The 19,355-nt window shown below is 34.2% G+C and overlaps 2 protein-coding genes across 2 annotated transcripts; both read left to right on the top strand.

Moving 5' to 3' along the window:
• Positions 1-10,445: 10,445 nt before the first annotated feature.
• Positions 10,446-14,100, top strand: LOC306873957 (uncharacterized protein). The gene is made up of 11 exons (XM_079423564.1): positions 10,446-10,649; positions 10,776-10,823; positions 11,134-11,208; positions 12,371-12,406; positions 12,579-12,647; positions 12,808-12,837; positions 12,975-13,013; positions 13,135-13,185; positions 13,301-13,384; positions 13,592-13,615; positions 13,760-14,100. The coding sequence occupies exons 1-10, from the start codon at positions 10,596-10,598 to the stop codon at positions 13,607-13,609; spliced, it is 504 nt and encodes a 167-aa protein (XP_079279690.1). The 5' UTR covers positions 10,446-10,595; the 3' UTR covers positions 13,610-13,615; positions 13,760-14,100.
• A 2,648-nt stretch (positions 14,101-16,748) lies between these two features.
• Positions 16,749-18,574, top strand: LOC306873777 (uncharacterized protein; the record flags this gene model as incomplete). The annotated part of the gene is made up of 8 exons (XM_079423262.1): positions 16,749-16,802; positions 16,892-16,915; positions 17,002-17,079; positions 17,162-17,197; positions 17,306-17,335; positions 17,428-17,463; positions 18,050-18,112; positions 18,203-18,574. 8 exons carry the CDS (start codon positions 16,749-16,751, stop codon positions 18,572-18,574), a joined length of 693 nt encoding a protein of 230 aa, XP_079279388.1.
• Between the last annotated feature and the right edge of the window lie 781 nt (positions 18,575-19,355).

The raw sequence follows: 19,355 nt of genomic DNA, 5'->3' as shown, positions 1-19,355 counted from the left end.
CAGGATGTCACTTAAAATGAGGCAAGTTGTCACAATGGATTTCATTTAAACAGTTTATTATAGGCATTTTGGCAAAACCGAAAAAGGAAAACAAATATAAAAATTTTAAAGAAAACAGCTTTTGTCATTTAAAATAAAATTTTAACTGAAATAAAATAAAATGTCTAAAACAGAGTTTAAAAATAAAGAAAACTACACAGACTTAGCTTTATCTAAAATTAAGATGAAAATGGACAATATAAAATAAAAATAATTCAGTGCATTAAGAAAATCTATAATAATGTCTCAATGATACTGAAACCCAGCAGATAACCAGCAAATATTATAATTTATACACACATTTTTAAAATGTAAAACAATGTATCATACAACCTTTATAATAAATGTGGCATTTTGCCCCAGCCTGACATGAAATGTGAAAAATATTATTGTTTACTTTGTTCACTCAATGTTCTTTAAACTACTGTGCTTTTAAAGTATGATTCACACTATAGATATTAGAAGAATATCATTTTGGAATTTAAGTTTGGAGTCTTCATGTTTAATGTTGCCCTCAAGCCCTTTTTTTCTGCTCATGAGTGACTCCATGTGGCTAAATATAGTATTTGCATGTAAAACAAGTTACAGTCTTTAAATCTTGTTTATCTGTCTTATGAGTGTGCATTTAAAATGCTTGGTCTGTTAAATATCCGTATTACTGAATTGCTATTAATAATGAGCTTACTGTGATTTTATATGACTTGTTTTGTTTTGTTTTCTCCCTAAATGAGGTTAAAGAACCTGCCACCGCAAAATGAACAGTCTCATTTTACTGACCATGCTGTGGCTCATTCCCTCTGGAGCTGTAAGTTAATATTGTTTTTGAAAGATGCGTCTACTCTCGTTGTAGTTTGTATCACGTCTTATAATGCTGATGTGACATAACTCAGCAGCCCAGCTAATTTAAGCCTCTGACAACATAGTACAATACTTTATTAAATGACAATGATTATGATATCATGTCATTGTGTATTCCTAACAGCTCTGTCACCGCTATAAACAATGGAGCTCCTCTGGCAGTGATGAGGTAAACTCAAAGTGCTCCCAATTAAACCGAAGGTTAATTTAGTAAAAAATGCATACATTTTCTCAAATTTATCCCCATAACGTGTCACTGTTTATAATATCTTTGCACTAGAGGATCTATGGGCACTATTTTCCTGGAGGTCACTACTACTACGTGAGACCTGGACCTCTTTTCCCCTTTCTATGGTTCCTTCTGCCTCGTCCAGTCCCGTCCCCGGCCCCAGCCCCGGCTCCTTCCCCTGCTCTGACTCCGGCTCCAGCACCCACAGCCACACCCAGACCCCCAGTCATCAGCACCACTGTCCGAGGAGATGGTTGACCGTTGAGCAGGAGTCGTTTTGTAGCTGAACAATGACCAAATTATTTACTTAAAGTACCTTGGAAATTTGAAGTATGCTTTCAATAAACATAATGAATCAAACATATCCGGTTGTTATTTAGAAATAATGAAAACAACTTTTCTTTTAACATTTATTTAGTAAGTAAACCCTGCATTAGAGAAATGCATTTCTATACACTGCTACTGAATACACTTATGATCTACATATTTATTATCATTGCATTCAACCAATTATTATTATTTTTTTTATATTCAACAACTAGCTGCCCTAGCTATGTGACCAAATGCCAATATAAAACACACAAAATTATGAAGTGAAAATGATTTCTGAATGAATCTTCAGTCATTTCAAAAGATACTTTAGTAGTGTTGTTTACTGTAATTGTCAATTCATGCAACTCTGAGGCACTATGCACTAGGTGTGGTGCAAGTGTCAACAGACCAAGAGGTGGGTATATCATTTTGAGATTTTGAGATCGTTTTGGGTGGGACAGTATGACTCCTGAGTTACTACACACTTATTAAACACAGTCTGTCTTAGGAGGAAATGTCTTCTGATGAATCTTAGCAGTGATAGCATCACATATATACGTACAGTCTATGCACTTCAAATGATGGAGTTTTGTTGTTTGCATATCCAGTCATGTTTGAGGAATTCCTGGTTGTTTCGTTAAAACGGTTGTCTGTGTCTGCATTCCTATTTGGTCTGAACCCAACTTAATAATAACAGGTATCTCACCACAATGTGAAATTAGTATAGTTCTAACTGTGGGAATGACAGAATTATACTGTCATTAACTGAACCAAAGTGCCTTTTCAGAAGCTAACTGTGGTTTTGCTCTAATCAACATTGGAAAGGCGAAATCAGTGAGATGCAACCTCAGATGAGACAAAGGATTCTGGTGTGGGTGAACACAACGTTGTGATTTATTGAAACAAGCCAGATTTCTTCATTCTCTCACACGCTATCACGTTTAGTGAAACGCACACACTGTGAGAATAAATTAATTTATGACATTCAATTACAAACTACCACATCATATTCATCCTTTATTCATTGACTTTTAGTACTATAAAACTCAACCAATATATCAAATGAACTCTTCTGGATACGTTGAATGTTTCAAAATGGGTTAATTTGATGTTTCATTCAAACAGTAATTGTTCTCTGCATTGTACAATTAAATTATGGTCTGAGGTTTTATATTGTCTGAGGTCAGAGCCTATTTTCCATGTTTTCTCCAGAGCTGACTGGTTGCTTGAGAAAAGGACTCTGTTTAAGTACACCCTTCTCCCCTTACAATTTTCTGTTGTATTCAAAGGATTTTAAAGTGAGTGTTTTTTTTTTTTCTGTCATGCAATATTAGCTATTAATTTCATATTTTACCATGCTGTATGGTGCGCATGCATTTATTATGTGTCTTTAGGTATGACACAAATGAGGCTTCTAGCGCTGCTCGCATTTTTTTTAGCTGGAACATCTGGAGTTCCGGTTAGTCACTGATGTTCATCCAGTTACAACTTGAGTTGTTTAGAAATATTTCAGGGATACGTTACAGAAATCATACTTCATTCATGCTAATTCATGCTAATTAATGAATGTTTATGACTTCTCTGTGTGAATGCACTACTGCGTTAATAATCTGAGGTGCAGCAAATAGTGATATTTCATAATTTATAACACTAAATGCATAATTTGAAAGTCACCTTTCACTGATTATGTAACTTAGATGCTTTTCATTTTCAATCAATAGATCTCCCCAAATGCTGATTTGATGGAATCAGTCCCAGCGGGAGATATGCCAGTGCAGGGAACCCCAGTGATACAGTTTTGTTTGTAGTCAGCAGGAATAACGCCACAGGAAGAGCTGACAGACCCTCTGGGTTCAGCAGGTTTATTCTGATTTGAGATCCAAACCCAAACTTAATTAACTTTTGCTATGCAATGCTATGCTATTGCAAGCAAGCCTTTGTGTTTTAAACTGTTTGGTAAATTATCAGAAATATTTTTCTGGAGGAAATCTTCTTGTCTCTCTTCTGTGTGTCAGATCTGAAATGTTTTGATTTATTTTGAGGAAACCCGCTTCACTTGATATGTCCAGACAAAGAGAGTTTACATAAAACATTGGCTTATGTATCAGTAAAATGTGTGCACTAATAAAATCTCTGTCAGCAATTTGTCAGCTCAGCATATTTACGATTTATCAGTCCCAAGAGGAGTCATTCAGTCTTTTCATTGAATATCACCTGGCCCAAAATGCACTTATTTTTGCTTCTTTCTTTTAGAGTTTTTGCACGTCTTCTAAGTCATAAGTTGTACATTATTTCTCGCACGCCCCTTTCCATCATCAGTTCTCCTATGGAGTGCCTGCTTTCCAGCATGCAACATCTCAGCTAATGCAGTTCCAGCTTTACAGCCATTAATGACACAACACAAGCCTCTAAACCAGCCTCAGCAACAACGGGTATCAACACAAACTTTCTGGACTCAAGCAGCTCTAGTTTTCTGAAATATAGTCTAATATATCATGTGTTTTTCCACAGGTTCATCAATTTCTTTACATGGTTCCACAGATTCAACAACACATGGTAAATTAATCAATTTAAATAACTTTCAAATGGAATATTTATTCATCATAAGTATGTTTTATTTTTTGTGTAATTTCTTATGTTAATTAATTTTTAAGGCTGGACCATATGGTGGATTGAGCTCTGAGGAACTTCAGGTAAAATTAGACAGCAATGATGTTTAAAAGTCTTAGAACACTAGTGAAGGTGCTTCTTTAGCATTAATTTGGTTATATTTTATTTAGTGCTGTAAAACGATTAATCGCGATTAATCGCCTCCAAAATAAAATATATGTTTACATAATATATGTGTGTATATTTATTATGTATATATAAATACACACACATGCATGTATACATTTTAGAAAAATATGTTTGTATATTAAATATATTTATATATAATATAAATGTTATGAATATAAATATAGGCATGTAAATACATGTAAATATTTTCAAAATATATACGGTATGTGTGTGTGTATTTATATATACATAATAAATATTAAAATTGCATGTGTCAATTTTATTTAATTTCTTTATTTTCTTAAATATGTGGGTATATAGTATTTATAGAGTTGTAATTTTAGTTTTAGTTACTTTTTCTTATTTGTAAGTCGCTTTGGACAAAAGCGTCTGCTAAATGACAAAAGTAAGTAAGTCAAGTAAAAGTAAATATACACACACATATATTATGTAAACAAAAACTTTTATTTTGAATGTGATTAATCGTGATTAATCATTTGACAGCACTAATATATAATATAATATAATATATTATTATATTATATTATATTATATTATATTATTAGTATTTGGTTTGTCCCCATTTTTTTGAATTCATGTCAATGTCACATATTTTCTTATTTAATTAGTGACCTAAAAAAGAAGGCTTTGATATATTTCTTCTCATAACTTCTGACACCACTGTATTTTTTTTAAATGTATTTATTTAAATTAATAAACCTTAGCCTAAATCTCTAATTATGTCACACACAGAACATGGGACGTATGCATCGTATTGAATTACACATGCCTGCACTTAGAGGCAATGTTTTTCCTGTAGCTGGACCGCAAACTGTTGCACCTTTTAGCCCTTTAAGACCAACCAATACCTTCCACCCCAGCACCTTTCTGGTAACTTCTGAAGTTCAGCTACCCAGCATTGTAGCCGTACCACCCAGTGGGGATGCCATATCTGCGACTGGTGGATCCCATCTAAATAATGGAGCACTGCCTAATAAGATTGCTAGTGTGCAGGACCGTGAGCGAGTGCCGTGTGATCACGTCTTGGCTGCTGAAGACCCCTTAGCCAACACTGGACCTTTGGATTCAGATCATGGGCCTTTCATTTCAGCAGTCATACCCACTGTCCAGCCTGATCCCCATCACAGTGATCCTACATTCCCAAAACCAGAATACAAAGAAGCTCTCGTTCCAGCGTCCCCTCCACTGCATTCTGATACTGTGAACAATAACTGATATGTACCCCTAAGACAAATATTTACTGCAGCATTTACACAAATGTACATTTTATATCATGCTAATGTTTATGTATTGGGTTAAGGCAGCATAATAGAAGATTTTAAATGTTTTTCATTGCAATTCTGGTACTTTTTATGTTTTTTTTTTTATTGTTTATTTGTTACTGTTTATATTCCCATAAGAGGTATGAACTAAAGCTTTGACTTTGTGTGCATTAGTCTATGTTAAAAGATTTAGTTTGAAATTGTTTCTGTCTTTTGTACTGTGAACTATGTGTGTGGGCCTCAACATATATATCTGACTTGTAATTAAATACAAAATTAATTACAGCCTGAGGCTCTTTCTGTGTTGCATACAGTATAACTGTCATCAAGTGTCAGTGGTGTTAATATTACTGGAAAAATGTGCACATTTAACACTTAGAGAAAACAAGCTGAGTGAATAAAAAGTATAGAATTACAGTGTAGAGCACCATCAAAATAACAGAATCACCTGTTTATAGAGGATAAGGGAAACCATCTACTGTTAACTTACATTAAAAACTGAATACAATAATTGTATTAAATTCTGTGATAAATTTGTGATAAAGGTCCTGTTTAGGCTGAAGGTATACAAAAATACAAATTATGACAAGATTAATGCCAATAAACTATTTAAAGTTCAAAGTTTTAAACAACAAAAAATGAACATCAAAACCTTTTTAAAAAAAAATGTAAAACGTCGTAGTTGACGTTTAAATCTTTACATAAAAGGCAACAAAGTCAAATTATTGACTTTCACCGATATTTCCCAAAAACATAAATCCAGATTATAACTCAAAGAAAGTGGGTATTGTATATATATATATATATATATTTTTTTTTTTTCACACAATCTTGCAAGAACCATTTATATTCAATAGAAAATTTAAAATATTGCTTAGGTGTGGTGGTTTTGTTTTATTTTGGTATTGATTGTATGTAATATTATTTATGAATGCTCAGTCAGGCAGAAGGTTTTTACAGCTTTTTTACAGCAGAAATTATGATTTCATCACCTGTGCCATAAATGTACTTTTTGATTGCGTTTGATTTATTTGTACTATACTGTCACATACCTTTAATGTATCTTGCCAAAATTCAATATAATTACAAGCACAGCCAAAATTTTGCTTCAAGACAAGAAAATATGTATTCTTGGTTTGAACGCACATTTTTGTTCTTTATAAAGGAACTTGGCTGGTCACCAAAGCCAATGAGATGCTGATGTTATGGGCCTTTTGTTTTCAAACCGAATATAAGGGGTAGATCTAGAGAGCAGTATCACAAAACCCTTGTCAACAATCCAGATCAAGCTCATCGGTCTTAAACAAAGGTAAGGTACTATACACAGTGTAAAAATGATTATTATATAAAAGTATACTTAATAAAAAATTAAATAACGAAATAATGTAGAAATATTTGTACTTTAACTTAATTTCAAAGTAAAAATCTACAATCTACATCATAAAACTGGAAATAAAACAGGAAAAATATATATCTTCTTTCCCTGTGGTTTATAAAGTTAATGTGGATTTAATTCATTGTGGATTAAAGTTAATTGGATTTAATTACTTTTAAGTGATGTTCAAATAAAAATAAATTATTATTATTAAATATATATATATATATATTTAATTTAATTATTTATTTTTATAAATATGTTAATTATAAATATATTTTTATAAATATAATTATATAATACATGTATTATTTAGTTATTTATGAAGGTCAAATAAAAACAAATAATTTATTGCTGTGTTTTTAATAATAATAATAATTATTATTATTTATTTTATTTTATTTTAAAAAGTATAAATTAAATCCACAGCTGAGTAACTTCTATCCAATCCAAGTTGAGATTGTTACATGTTGATCAGTTCTAGTTGTGTTTTGCCATGTCTTCCGTTGACCTAGTTTTCCTTAGTTGCCCTGATTAGTTAATTAGCTCCTCACCTGTTTCTGTTTCCCCATGATTACGTTTAGTATTTAAAGCCTGTGTTCTCCCATGTTCATTTGTCTGCTATTATTTTGGATTTACGTTTGGTTGTGCCCTTCTCAGTCAGTGGATAATTAAAAGAACTCCTTTTTGTACTCCTTCGTCGTGCTCATTGTTTCTACACACCAGACACCCCCTAACAGAGATGGGAAAACACTCACATGGCCATTCATAGGGCCACACCCTCAGCATAGACCTGAATGAGAGAGAAAATGTCCCGTGTCTTCACAGCGTCACAGAGTGTGTGCAGTTTGGACAGAACGTCTGGACACTTCTTACGAGCAAAGCGCTTCTGTGTATTCAGCCATGATGAAGTCTTTCAGTGTTTCAGAAAATTAGAGATCAATAAAAATATCCCTTTTCTATATAAAAAAGGATATTTTAAACAGAAATGTCAGGCTTCTGAAAAGTATGTTCATTTCTGTGCACTCAGTACTTGGTTGGGCCTCCTTTTGCATGAATTACTGCATCAATGCGGCGTGGCATGGAGGCAATCAGCCTGTGGCACTGCTCAGGTGTAATGGAAGCCCAGGTTGCTTGATAGCGACCTTCAGGTCATCTGCATTGTTGGGTCTGGTGTCTCTCATCTTCCTCTTGACAATTCCCCATAGATTCTCTATGGGGTACAGGTCAGGCGAGTTTGCTGGCCTATAAAGCACAGTAACACCATGGTCATTGAACCAGCTTTTAGTACCTTTGGCAGTGCGTGCAGGTGCCAAGTTCTGCTGGAAAATGAAATCAGCATCTCCATAAAGCTTGTCAGCAGAAGGAAGCATGAAGTGGTCTAACATTTCCTGGTAGATGGCTGCGTTGACTGTGGACTTCAGAAACACAGTGGACCAACACCAGCAGATCATCACTGAATGTGGAAACTTCACACTGGACTTCAAGCAACATGGATTCTGTGCCTCTCCACTCTTCCTCCAGACTCTAGACATTGATTTCCAAATGAAATGCAAAATTTACTTTCATCTGAAAAGAGGACTTTGGACCACTGAGCAACAGTCCAGTTATTTTTCTCCACAGCCCAGTAAGACGCTTCTGACGTTGTCTCTGGTTCAGAAGTGGCTTGGTAGCCCTTTTCCTGAAGACATTTGAGCGTGGTGACTCTTGATGCACTGACTCCAGCTTCAGTCCACTCCTTGTGAAACTCTCCCAAGTGTTTAAATCAGCTTAGCTTGACAGTATTCTCAAGCTTGAGGTCATCCCTGTTGCTTGTGCACCTTTTCCTACCCAAATTCTTCATTCCAGTCAACTTTGCATTTAATATGCTTTGATACAGCACTCTGTAAACAGCCACCTCTTTCAGTAATGATCCTTTGTGACTTACCCTCTTTGTAGAAGGCGTCAATGTTCGTCTTCTGGATCATTGCCAAGTCAGCAGTCTTCTCCATTATCATGTGGTTTCAAAGAACAAGAGATACTCGGAATTTATACTGTAGGGATGGACATTAATTGAAACTCAAATGTAAATATTCTAATATTTTGAGATACCGATTTTTGATTTTCATGAGCTGTAAGCTCTAATCATCAAAATTAAAACAAACAAAAAAAACTTTTGAACATGTAATGAATCTAAAATATATGAAATTTTCACTTTTTGAAATAAGTTACAAGAACAAATGAACTTTTTCACGATATTCCAATTTTTTGAGATGTACCTGTATATAGAATTTTCCTCTGTTTTCCAGTTGTACCCATTTGGCTTTCCTCAAGCTGCTCCAGTTGCCCCGGCTGTTCCTGCTGCCCCTGCTGCCCCAGTACAGTCCAAACTGAACATTTGTGTTATGTATTATAATTTCAGATATATATGTGGCTATTTCTAATTTTGTTGTATTTTTAGGCCCCTGTTCCAAAGGACGATGATGATGATCATGATGATTAAACCAGACTGGTTGGTTAAGTAATAAGTATCCATCATAATGCTGTAATTCCATCAGTTTTCTTCAATGGAAAATGCTACTGGTCACTCACACTGACATTTTACATGGAGAAAGCTGTAAAAAATTATTTTGGAAATAAAAGAAAGATTACTGGAGTAGATTATACAAGAAAATACTATTTCAGTCATTCTACTTCAAACTTTCATGTTTAATCAAGTCATTATTTCCATTTCTTTGTAATTATTAATTTTGAAATGTACTTTTTCAAGTAAAATCTACTTCTTCTTTTTTTGCAGTAAATATGTTACAGCTTTGAGCAACATATTATCCTTATTTAATTTTATTCTAACATAAATAACAGAATAGAAGCCTTTCTAATACAACACATTTAAAGCTTTCTTTTCTCTCTCTCTCACAGATGAATAGATAAGCTGACCACAAATTCCTGAATGACAAAGAAGCTGCTTGTAGTGTTGAGCAAATTGACTGTGTAAATGCTTTCCTGCATTAGAAATAATGCCGATCAATCAAATGGTGCTTTCTCAGTGGCTTGATGCATGAGAGCCATGAAAATCATAGCTTTTTTGCTACCATGTTTTTAAATCTTGATTTATAATAAACCGTTCAATCAATTCCTTGCCTCCTTGTGTGTATTATTGTGTTGTTATAATTATTGTTGAACAGTTATTATGCTGTTAATACAAATACAAACCATTCTTATTTTGGCTGACAATAAATATCATCCCAAAAAATGCTCTTCCCAACCTGACATTGTTGTTTTTTTAGTTGCAATTAAACACCACTAAGTTCATACACAAAATACAAACTCAGTTCCTATTTTTGATAGCACTGATATTTTGTACCTTCAATATATAGCTTCAAAAACACAGGCTGGTGATATCAGCACTTCCCTCGACTATCATCATTATAATAATAGCTGACAGAGAGGCAGACAATGTCTGACTACAGGTCATTTTCTTAATAACCATCTTTCTCTATCTGTGAGGTCATAATAAAGTCTAGCCTGAGAGGGATTGGCTAAGCGCTAAGCCAGAGACCAAATAAAAGCATGAAAACTTCCAGAGCTAGTTACTCTACTTGCAGCCAAGGTGAGAAAGCTGGTTGACCATTTTTGTGCTGTAAGTGGTTCTGTTTATGTTATCACTCAGCTCTAGCACTCCTTCATTGGTTTTGACAGTCTCAGCTCAGTCTTTGTTTGTAAATTTGGTGAATCCATAAAGATGTGGACATCTCTCCTGTGTCTTCTTCTGGCTGGTGCAGTATCTGCAGCACCAGTAAGTATACATTAAACCTTTTCTCAGGAATGTCTTTATAGATCTCAAAGCTTGTTTTATGTCTCTGGGTCGCCCAGCTGCTGAAACTGATCCCTTTTTTCCATGTGTGTTTATATTTCTCTCTAGCTTTCACCATTTTTCAATTATCTCCCTCATTATGGCAACCCGAAGCAGGTGGGGTTAACCACATGTGAACATTCTTGACTTTTCCGTATCCATAAACAGCATAACAGTCTTTGGAATCTTTTGCTTTAACCATAATCAACACATTGCACCCAGTTTCATGATGAAAATAGCTCTGTAATATTACACTGTATGATGACATGCTACTCCGTGACATGTGTTTATATGATTTATAGGTTTAATTGACTATCCTGAGGTTGTTACAGAACATGCATTGAACATTCTAATTATAACCGATCTAAACATGTTCATTTTGGGCATCCACTAAAATTAATTTTAACTGCTTTCATTTGTATTTTAGGGGAATACTGGTGGCTTCCAGGGAATTCCATCACAGACACATCCTGGTCTGAACGCTCCAATCAGCATGGAAATTGTATGAACTATTTTTTTTCCATATCTGTTATTACCTTAAATATAACAATTCAAAGTGGTACCAGGATACCTTGTAAAACAAAGCTATTTTAATATAACTGAATTACTATTATAGTTTTTATTAATATTTTGAATTAGTTTTTAATTTAGTTAGGCTATTTTAGTATATAAGAAATGATGGACTAAATGAAAATAAGGAATGTTGCCTTATTTTTAAATATTTCATTTGATTTCAAGTAACAAAAATAATTTTATGCCCCCGGTTTCACAGACAAGGCTTAAGCCTAGTCCTAGATTAAAATGTAAGTCTGAGCTGTTTTAACTGAAAGAAACGTGCACTGACTGATCTTAAAATATATCAGGTTCTTTGTTTTGTCTCAAGATGCACACCAGCAATGTTTTTTTCTAAAGATGTTTATAAAAATCACTTAAATCTCCTAATTGAACTATGGCCTAATTCTGGTTTAGTCTAAGCCCTGTCTGTGAAACCGGGCCATGGTTTTAGTTTTAGTTAACCCTGCTGTAAATATGTCCTTTTGGTACCTTATTCATTTCTACCTGACCTAGCGCTTAAAATTACTTATTAGGTTTCTGTAACCTAATGTATTCAGGTTTATTCAGCCACATTAAATAAAAATTTAATTTAATTCAATCATTTTATTTATTTATTTACTTATTTTAATTTAATTTATTATTTAATTAATTAATTAATTTTTATATATTTTTTTAAAGATGGAAGCATACATGGAGCATATTTAAGTTTATCTGAAAAAGTGCAGTGTGTTGCTTTTATTAGGTTAGTGTACCTGATCTAACCCATAAAAATACTTATATTGGGTTGGTGTAACCTAATATGTTCAGGTTAAATGTTAAATAATCCTTTAATTTAATATTTATTCAATTCAATTATTTTATTTATTTCATTTTTTTTAAGATGGTACCACATGAAGCACATTTGTGGCCCTGGCTGTGAAAAGCCATAATCATAGTGAAATTAATAGTTGAAATAATTCGATTTAGCTTCCATGGATTTCACAGACGGCCACATTTTAGATTACCTTAATAAACAACAAAAACAACCACAAATGACATTGTATGTTCTGTATAACATCCTAAATGTATTAGTATCGTAATTTTTATTTATTTACATTTTTATCAAATAGATTTTTCCTCCAGTAGGAGCAGCAGCTGGCACATCGGTGAGTCAGTATTTCTCTTTGTAAGCTTGTCTTTCCAATCACTTGTCTTTGTTAGGTGCCTTTTTGATAAACTCAGTTGAATCAATATATACAACGTGTAGATTCGAAAAGAACAGAACATGATTACTACTATTACTGACGCTGTGGCATGTCTCTCTTTCTCTGTTATCAGTCATTCCCTACACAAGGGTTCATCAAGTACTCTCTCCCTAAAGTTCCCGGCAGAAAAAGCGTAGAAATCGTGAGTGAACAGACAAATTAATCAAAGACTGGAGATGTTTGTATAAAGTCACTTAAGCAGAGTGTTGCTTTAGCCTCTGCTAATGTCTCATTATATTATAGAGATAAACATAATTCTGCGATGCAATAAAATGATTGGTGCTTTTGTTTTTCTCCTCAAGTTTTACCCCTATGACTTCGGTCAGCGTCAGGTAAATAAAATACCAATGTAATATTGGATTAACGTTAAAGTAAAAAGACTGTTTTTCTTGTAAAACATATAGCCTAGGCTACTCTTGTTTTTGTTTACAATCAAGTTTTTACAATGTAGATGTTGTTTTGATTTCAGGACCAACCCAATGTTCCCCTGATACCTCAAATTCCAAATGTAAATTCTTTAAATTACTTCAACATTTTGACATTAGGACTATTATTAAAAGAAATGAAAAATAAACACGTTTGTGAATGCTTGTTTGAACGCGATCTTTTATATGTTTGTGAATATACAGATCTTCCCCTTCAATTTTATGCCACAGGCAGTTCCTCAGCAGCCACCTGTGGTGAGACAATTTCGCTTTGAACCTCTTTGGTTTCATAATCACTTGCACTGTTATTGGAATTTGCTGAAAGACTGAATCTTGAAACGTGGTGAGCTTTTATTGCAATTTTACACAGAACCCACCATTCCAGGATGGTCCACCACAAACCCAAGAGCCTCAGCAACAAACCCAGCTGGAGCAACAAGCTCAGACAGGACAGGTGTGTGTGTGTGTGTGTGTGTGGGTTTGAATGAATATGTGTGAGAAGCTAAAACACAACCCTCAGCAAAGCTCTGATTTGACAACATAATTACTCCTTCAGTGCTGCATTTAGCCAGAATGTGTTTACCCAAAATGAGCAGCAGTTTTGCAGAAACAGCAGATTATGCATGCCACACACTTGTTAATTATCCTCACTTTTTTTCAGGTGTCTAACAAGCCGTGAAGACTGGTGAGATACTGCTTAAGTGTGTCTGAATATTATTCATTTATCCTCATTTTGAATTGCAAACACAGTATTGTTTAATGTTGTTTTTGATACTGTTTGAAATCACTCTTTCATACTTGTTTAACATATAATTTTTTATGCCCACAGGCACATCTTTGAAGCTGAGTGAGAAAGAAAAGTCAAACAACAAGAGTGTGTTAAACTTTTTTGTCTAATGCTATTTAGAATTAGTACATACTTTTTTTTCTGGAATAATAATTTAAAATGAGCTGATTTTTTAACATGAAGAAAATGATTTATCCATATGTATAACAACATTTTTTAAGTTCTGTAATTGCATGGTATACAGATAGAAATGTGCTGGTTTGCTGGATGTGGAAAAAATTATACATTAACTGAATATCAAACAAATTTCAGTGAATATTTTCTCATGTAGGCCTTTTGTGAGTAGTGTTTCCAGTAATAAAGTTGATTAAACAAAACTTTTTAAACATTTTATCTGCACTTTTTTATCCTAGTGCCAGCTGTTACAAAACAGGAGATGCAATTTGTAATGCAATTAAAATAATACAAAACATATCTTTTTTCAAAGTTTGAAAAGATTTTTACAAGGTTAAAGTGAAATATTATGCACCTTCACCTCGAACATTCTGCCGTATATAATAAACATGATACAGCATGATCAGAATCATTCAATTCATGATCGTTAAAGCTTTAGTAGAGAAAGACTTTGTTAGGCCATGTTCAACCTCAAGGAAGCTTGAAAATGTGTGTATATCATATTAGAGAATGATTTAATATACTCATACAAATAAAATTCAGAGAACATAAAGAGTAAACTATGAAACGTTTTGCGGTTTCTACATGGAATGCCAGACCATCAGGAATATGAATACTCTTTACATGCATACAGAAATAAAAGCACAGTATGTTAGCAATCAACACATTTCTTATATATATATATATATATATTCAAATGTGAAGTAACAGCCAATTGACTTATTTTATGATATTTGCTTATTCTCAGCTCTTTCTGGTAGTCTGAACAACATAGATATCTGTTTATCTATTATCTGAATATGCCAACAAAATCATATGCAATCATTTTGTTATCTTGTATTTAGGTTGGTTCAGTGATGTTGATATTTTTGCCTTAAATTTTTAGTTTACCATTTTTTTCCTCTGTGTAGTTAAGGGATTTATTTTGTGATAATAACTGATTGTTAGAAGACTATTAAATAAGTAAATGGACATTAAATATTATAATATTTTAGAAAATACAAAAATATTTTACCACTGAATACTGTGGCAAGACATTGGCAAGATAAGATATTTCAGATAAAAAAAAAAAGATACAAAATTTTAATTAATTAAAAAAAAGAAAAGAATTGTGGCTAAAAAAAGACTGACTTTAAAGTATGTGAATCAATAAAAGGTTAATACAGTTGAAGGTTCTGTTTTGCAAAAAATAAAAAATAAATAAATAAAATAAATAAATTAAAAAATGGCACACACACACACACACACACACACACACACACACACACACACACACACATGTTGGTTTTTGTGGTTTATGGGGACTCTCCATAGGTGTAATGGTTTTTATACTGAACAAACTGTGTGTGCTATTGCCCTACACCAACCCTACACCTAAACTTAGCCCTCACAGGAGACTTTGTGCATTTTTAGATTTTCAAAAAAACGCCATTTAGTATGTCTTTTAAGCCTTTTGAATTACGGGGACATAGGCAGTGTCCTCATAAACCACCTTCATATTGTAATACCTCTGTCATACCCATGTCATTATACAAATTTGTGTCCTCATAAACCACATAAACATGCACACACACACACACACACAGCCTATATATATATATATATATATATATATATACATATACATATACATATACATACATACATATTTGTTTAAACATTTAACTATATTCTATTGAACAAATAGAAATATAGCTACCAATGAAACCTGACTCTGAGGAAAAAAATAGTCTGAAGAGGAGCAGGAGTATATGTCCTCTCTTGCCTGAATCTTTTGAGCTCAGCAAGTGGATATCTATAAACCTTTTATGTTCACACTTTATCAGCTGGAAGACATCCTGGATGTGGATTCCCTAAAGCATAAGGCATATCAATCCTTGTAATGCTCCAAACCATAGAGTAAGGGAAAAAACGCAGACGACGTCAACACTAAAGAAGCTGTCAGTGTGGTCACAACAATGAGGAGCCAAAAGATTTATACCTACTGTATCTCCAAATGAATCAGCAAGAAATGGTAGATTAAGTCTGTAATTAAGAGTTCAGAGGAATGTGTAATATGAGATTCATTGTGAAGATCTGTTTTAATTGGATCGATCAATTTGGCAGGCGCCCACAAGTCCCACTCTCATGCGAAAAGGGGCCCCTTGAAAGTCACATATATCCAAACTTCACCATCAAACAACACAGACAGACAACCCTCCTGTCTGGAGGATTGGATAGATAATTGAATTTTTCGTCTGCCTTTTTGAAGAACTGTGCACCAAGCAGAATTTCACAGTATATAATTATACATTATGGGTCATTAACAGTTGTAATTCAAACCTTGTTTTAGGAATAAAGGCAAAAAATAGATTTCCCTCTTTGCCGAGAGATGATTGGCTTGTTTCATGATCTGCTAAGTATATATAGCAGCCTTGTTCAGTAGTTATGCATTCAACTTTAAACTCCAAGAAGCCAACCAGTTGTCTTTGTGATTTTCAAAAAGAGGTAAGCTCTTACCATTTCTAGAGAGATTTAACTCATGGATATGTTACACTTTTGAAAAATTGAGGTTTGGAAAGGAATGATGATTTTTAAAGCATTACCATAATAGAACCCTTCTAGGTTCTCTGAAGAACCTTTCACAGAACAGTTTTTAAAAGAATAATTTTTCTTCATAAGAGCATTTTAATAATCTAAAGAATGTTTTTACACTATAAAGTACTTTTTGTGGAGTGAAAATGTTCCGTTGATGTTAAAGGTTCTTCATGGAACCACGAATGCCAATCAAGAACCTTTATAGAATGTACTGACAGTGTTTAATGTTTCTACACCAACAAGTATTGTTTGTTTTTCTTTTTGGATCATAAGAGCAAATATGAAAGCTCTGGCGTTCATGGTGTGCTTGCTGGGCTCGTCACTAGCTGCCCCTGTAAGTACTTGTTTCTCAGTTCAAGACAGTTTAACAATGTCTAAATATCACACATTTTTGACATCTCCCTCTTGCTTTGCACATTTTAGGCCCCTGACAGTGGCAGCAATGAGGTAAGACCTCTGTGAGTCAATGACAATGGATGCTAATGTATGGCCTAAAAATGTGCATAATGCTTGTTGTCTTTTCTCTCCTGCAGCAGGCAATTATTGGCCATGCTAACACAGCTCTGCAGTTGATGGAACTCTACAGAATGTTAGGACATCTGCAGCAACAGGTCAGTTCAATGGCGCTAAAGACATAGCCCTGCAATAGAGGTGTTTAATAATTATAACATAATTTAATCAATGTTTTTGCAGGGTTTTGGTGATGTTCCTACTGGAGCCCAACTGCCTGTATGTTAACAATTTTACCACTTCATGTAATTTGAAGATTTTACTGTGTAAGCATGCCTCAGAAGTAATCTGTTTCATGGAACTGATGACATTTTGTGTTCCTCACAGGCAGCACCTGCAGCACCCACACCTGTTAACGTAATCCCCTCTCATTCTATCAGAAGCATATATCAAATAACAATTCTGAGTTTTTGATGAGAAACGATAACCTTTTTAAAATATTTTTACAGGCCCAGCCTCAAGTTTCACCTCAAGCACCACAGCAGGTTAGCAACATGCTATTGCTATTTTGGGTCAATGTCAGTCATGGCAGGTTATACCATGTTATATCAGGTTGTACCACAGCAGGTTAGCAACATGCTATCTCAATTTTGAGTCCATTTCTTTTAATGATTTCTGTTTCTGTTTATGATGTAAAGTATCATTTATGGTACAATATAAAACACATTATTGCTGTTTAGTTTTGCTTATTGAGTAGTAGCCAACAGCACTGTAGCTTTTAGCATGGCTTTGCTACTAATCTTTTTGCAAAAACTATAGAGTGGTAATACACTCTTAAAAATAAAGATTTGTTGTCAGTGATTCCATGAAGAACCTTTAACATCCATGGAACTTTTCCATTCTACAAAGGATCTTTACAGTGGAAAAAAGTTCTTCAGACTACAATATTGAATGACACTAAGAAAAAATGGTTCTTTTAAGAACCATTTACTGAAAGGTTCTTTGGAGAACCCAAAATGGTTTTCTTTTGCATGGCTACAAACATTTATTTTTAACAGTGAACTTGAGATTGGAAAAACTGTAAGTACAGTATGTCGCCTTGACACTGATCTTTAAACATTTTTTTTTCAGGGCTTTTTTTTCAACCCCGCTCTTTTCGCACCCACAGGAGATGGATCAGATGAGGAAGGAACAGTAGGTTATTTCATCTTATCAAAATTGTATCACGCATTTTTAAACATTATGCATTTTACAAATTCCGTCCTGCTTTTCTATCTACCATAGCCACAATTTCGTGGGTTTTACCCTCCTTACGGGTACCAGCCTGCCCAGCCGGCTGCTCCGTTGAACTCAGATGAGGCTGAAGGGGCAGAAGAAGCAGAAGGTGCAGAAGCAGCCGAGGCTGGAGCTGAACCTGAACCTGCTGGAACCGTTGCAACTGTTGATGCTACTGCCGTAAACGAGATTGCACCCGTGGATGCTACTGTAGAGGTTCCTGTTGAACCTGTCATTGCTGCTGTTGTTCCGTCTCTCATCTCCGAGGTACCGGCAGTCGCTGTAGAAATCGACACCAATTTGGTGGGGCCTGATGCTGCTGCTGGTGCAGAACAGGTGTTGGTGGCTGATGCTTCTGACGTTGCTCTGCCAGTGCAGTGAGAGAGCTGATCACAAGCCCCGCTCCCAAGATCCTATCAGTCACATTGCTGACATTAAGACCACACCTCTATGGGCTGAACATTATAGTGCAGGGACTTGGCTAGACAGAAGTGGTGTCTAACTGGCTTGCTGGAACAAAGTGTGGCACATTCCTGTTGTGTTGTGTGTGAAAATGTTGCCAATACTGTTGCAGACAGCGTTACTTGTTACATGTCTTCTCTTTCAGTTTCTTAAAATAAAATGCATTCATATATTGACATCTTTGTGGGGATAATGTCTTTGTCCCCATAATGTAGCATTTATCAGGACTACACACACACAAGCCCACGCGCACACACACACACACACACACGCACACAAGGCTCTCTGCAATTAAAGGCCCTTTTAAATACAACACATGGAAGAAAAAAAATACATTTATGTATAACAAATGACTATATACAAAATACATATTTAAATAAACAAATATATATATATATATATATATATATATATATATATATATATATAACTACACTACTACCATTTTAATATATATAGAGAAATAATATATAAATAAAGCAGTTTTTGTTTGATTGTACATTTGACATATGCATATACTGTATGTAGTTTTTATAAAAAAATATATAATCTCTCTCTACATATATAAAATAAAAATGTAAAAACAAATAAAAACTATGAATATCCAACAACACAGGCCATATATTTCTCTAGAAGGCTTGCAATAAAGATGTGAGTGGCTGTGAAAGTAAGGCTGGCAGGCTTGTTTTAATAGGATAAA

Source organism: Barbus barbus, assembly GCF_936440315.1.
Source record: "Barbus barbus genome assembly, chromosome: 8".
Taxonomy (NCBI): Eukaryota; Metazoa; Chordata; class Actinopteri; order Cypriniformes; family Cyprinidae; genus Barbus; species Barbus barbus.
Note: the sequence above shows the minus strand (reverse complement) of the source record. Positions and strands in the feature narration are given on the sequence as shown.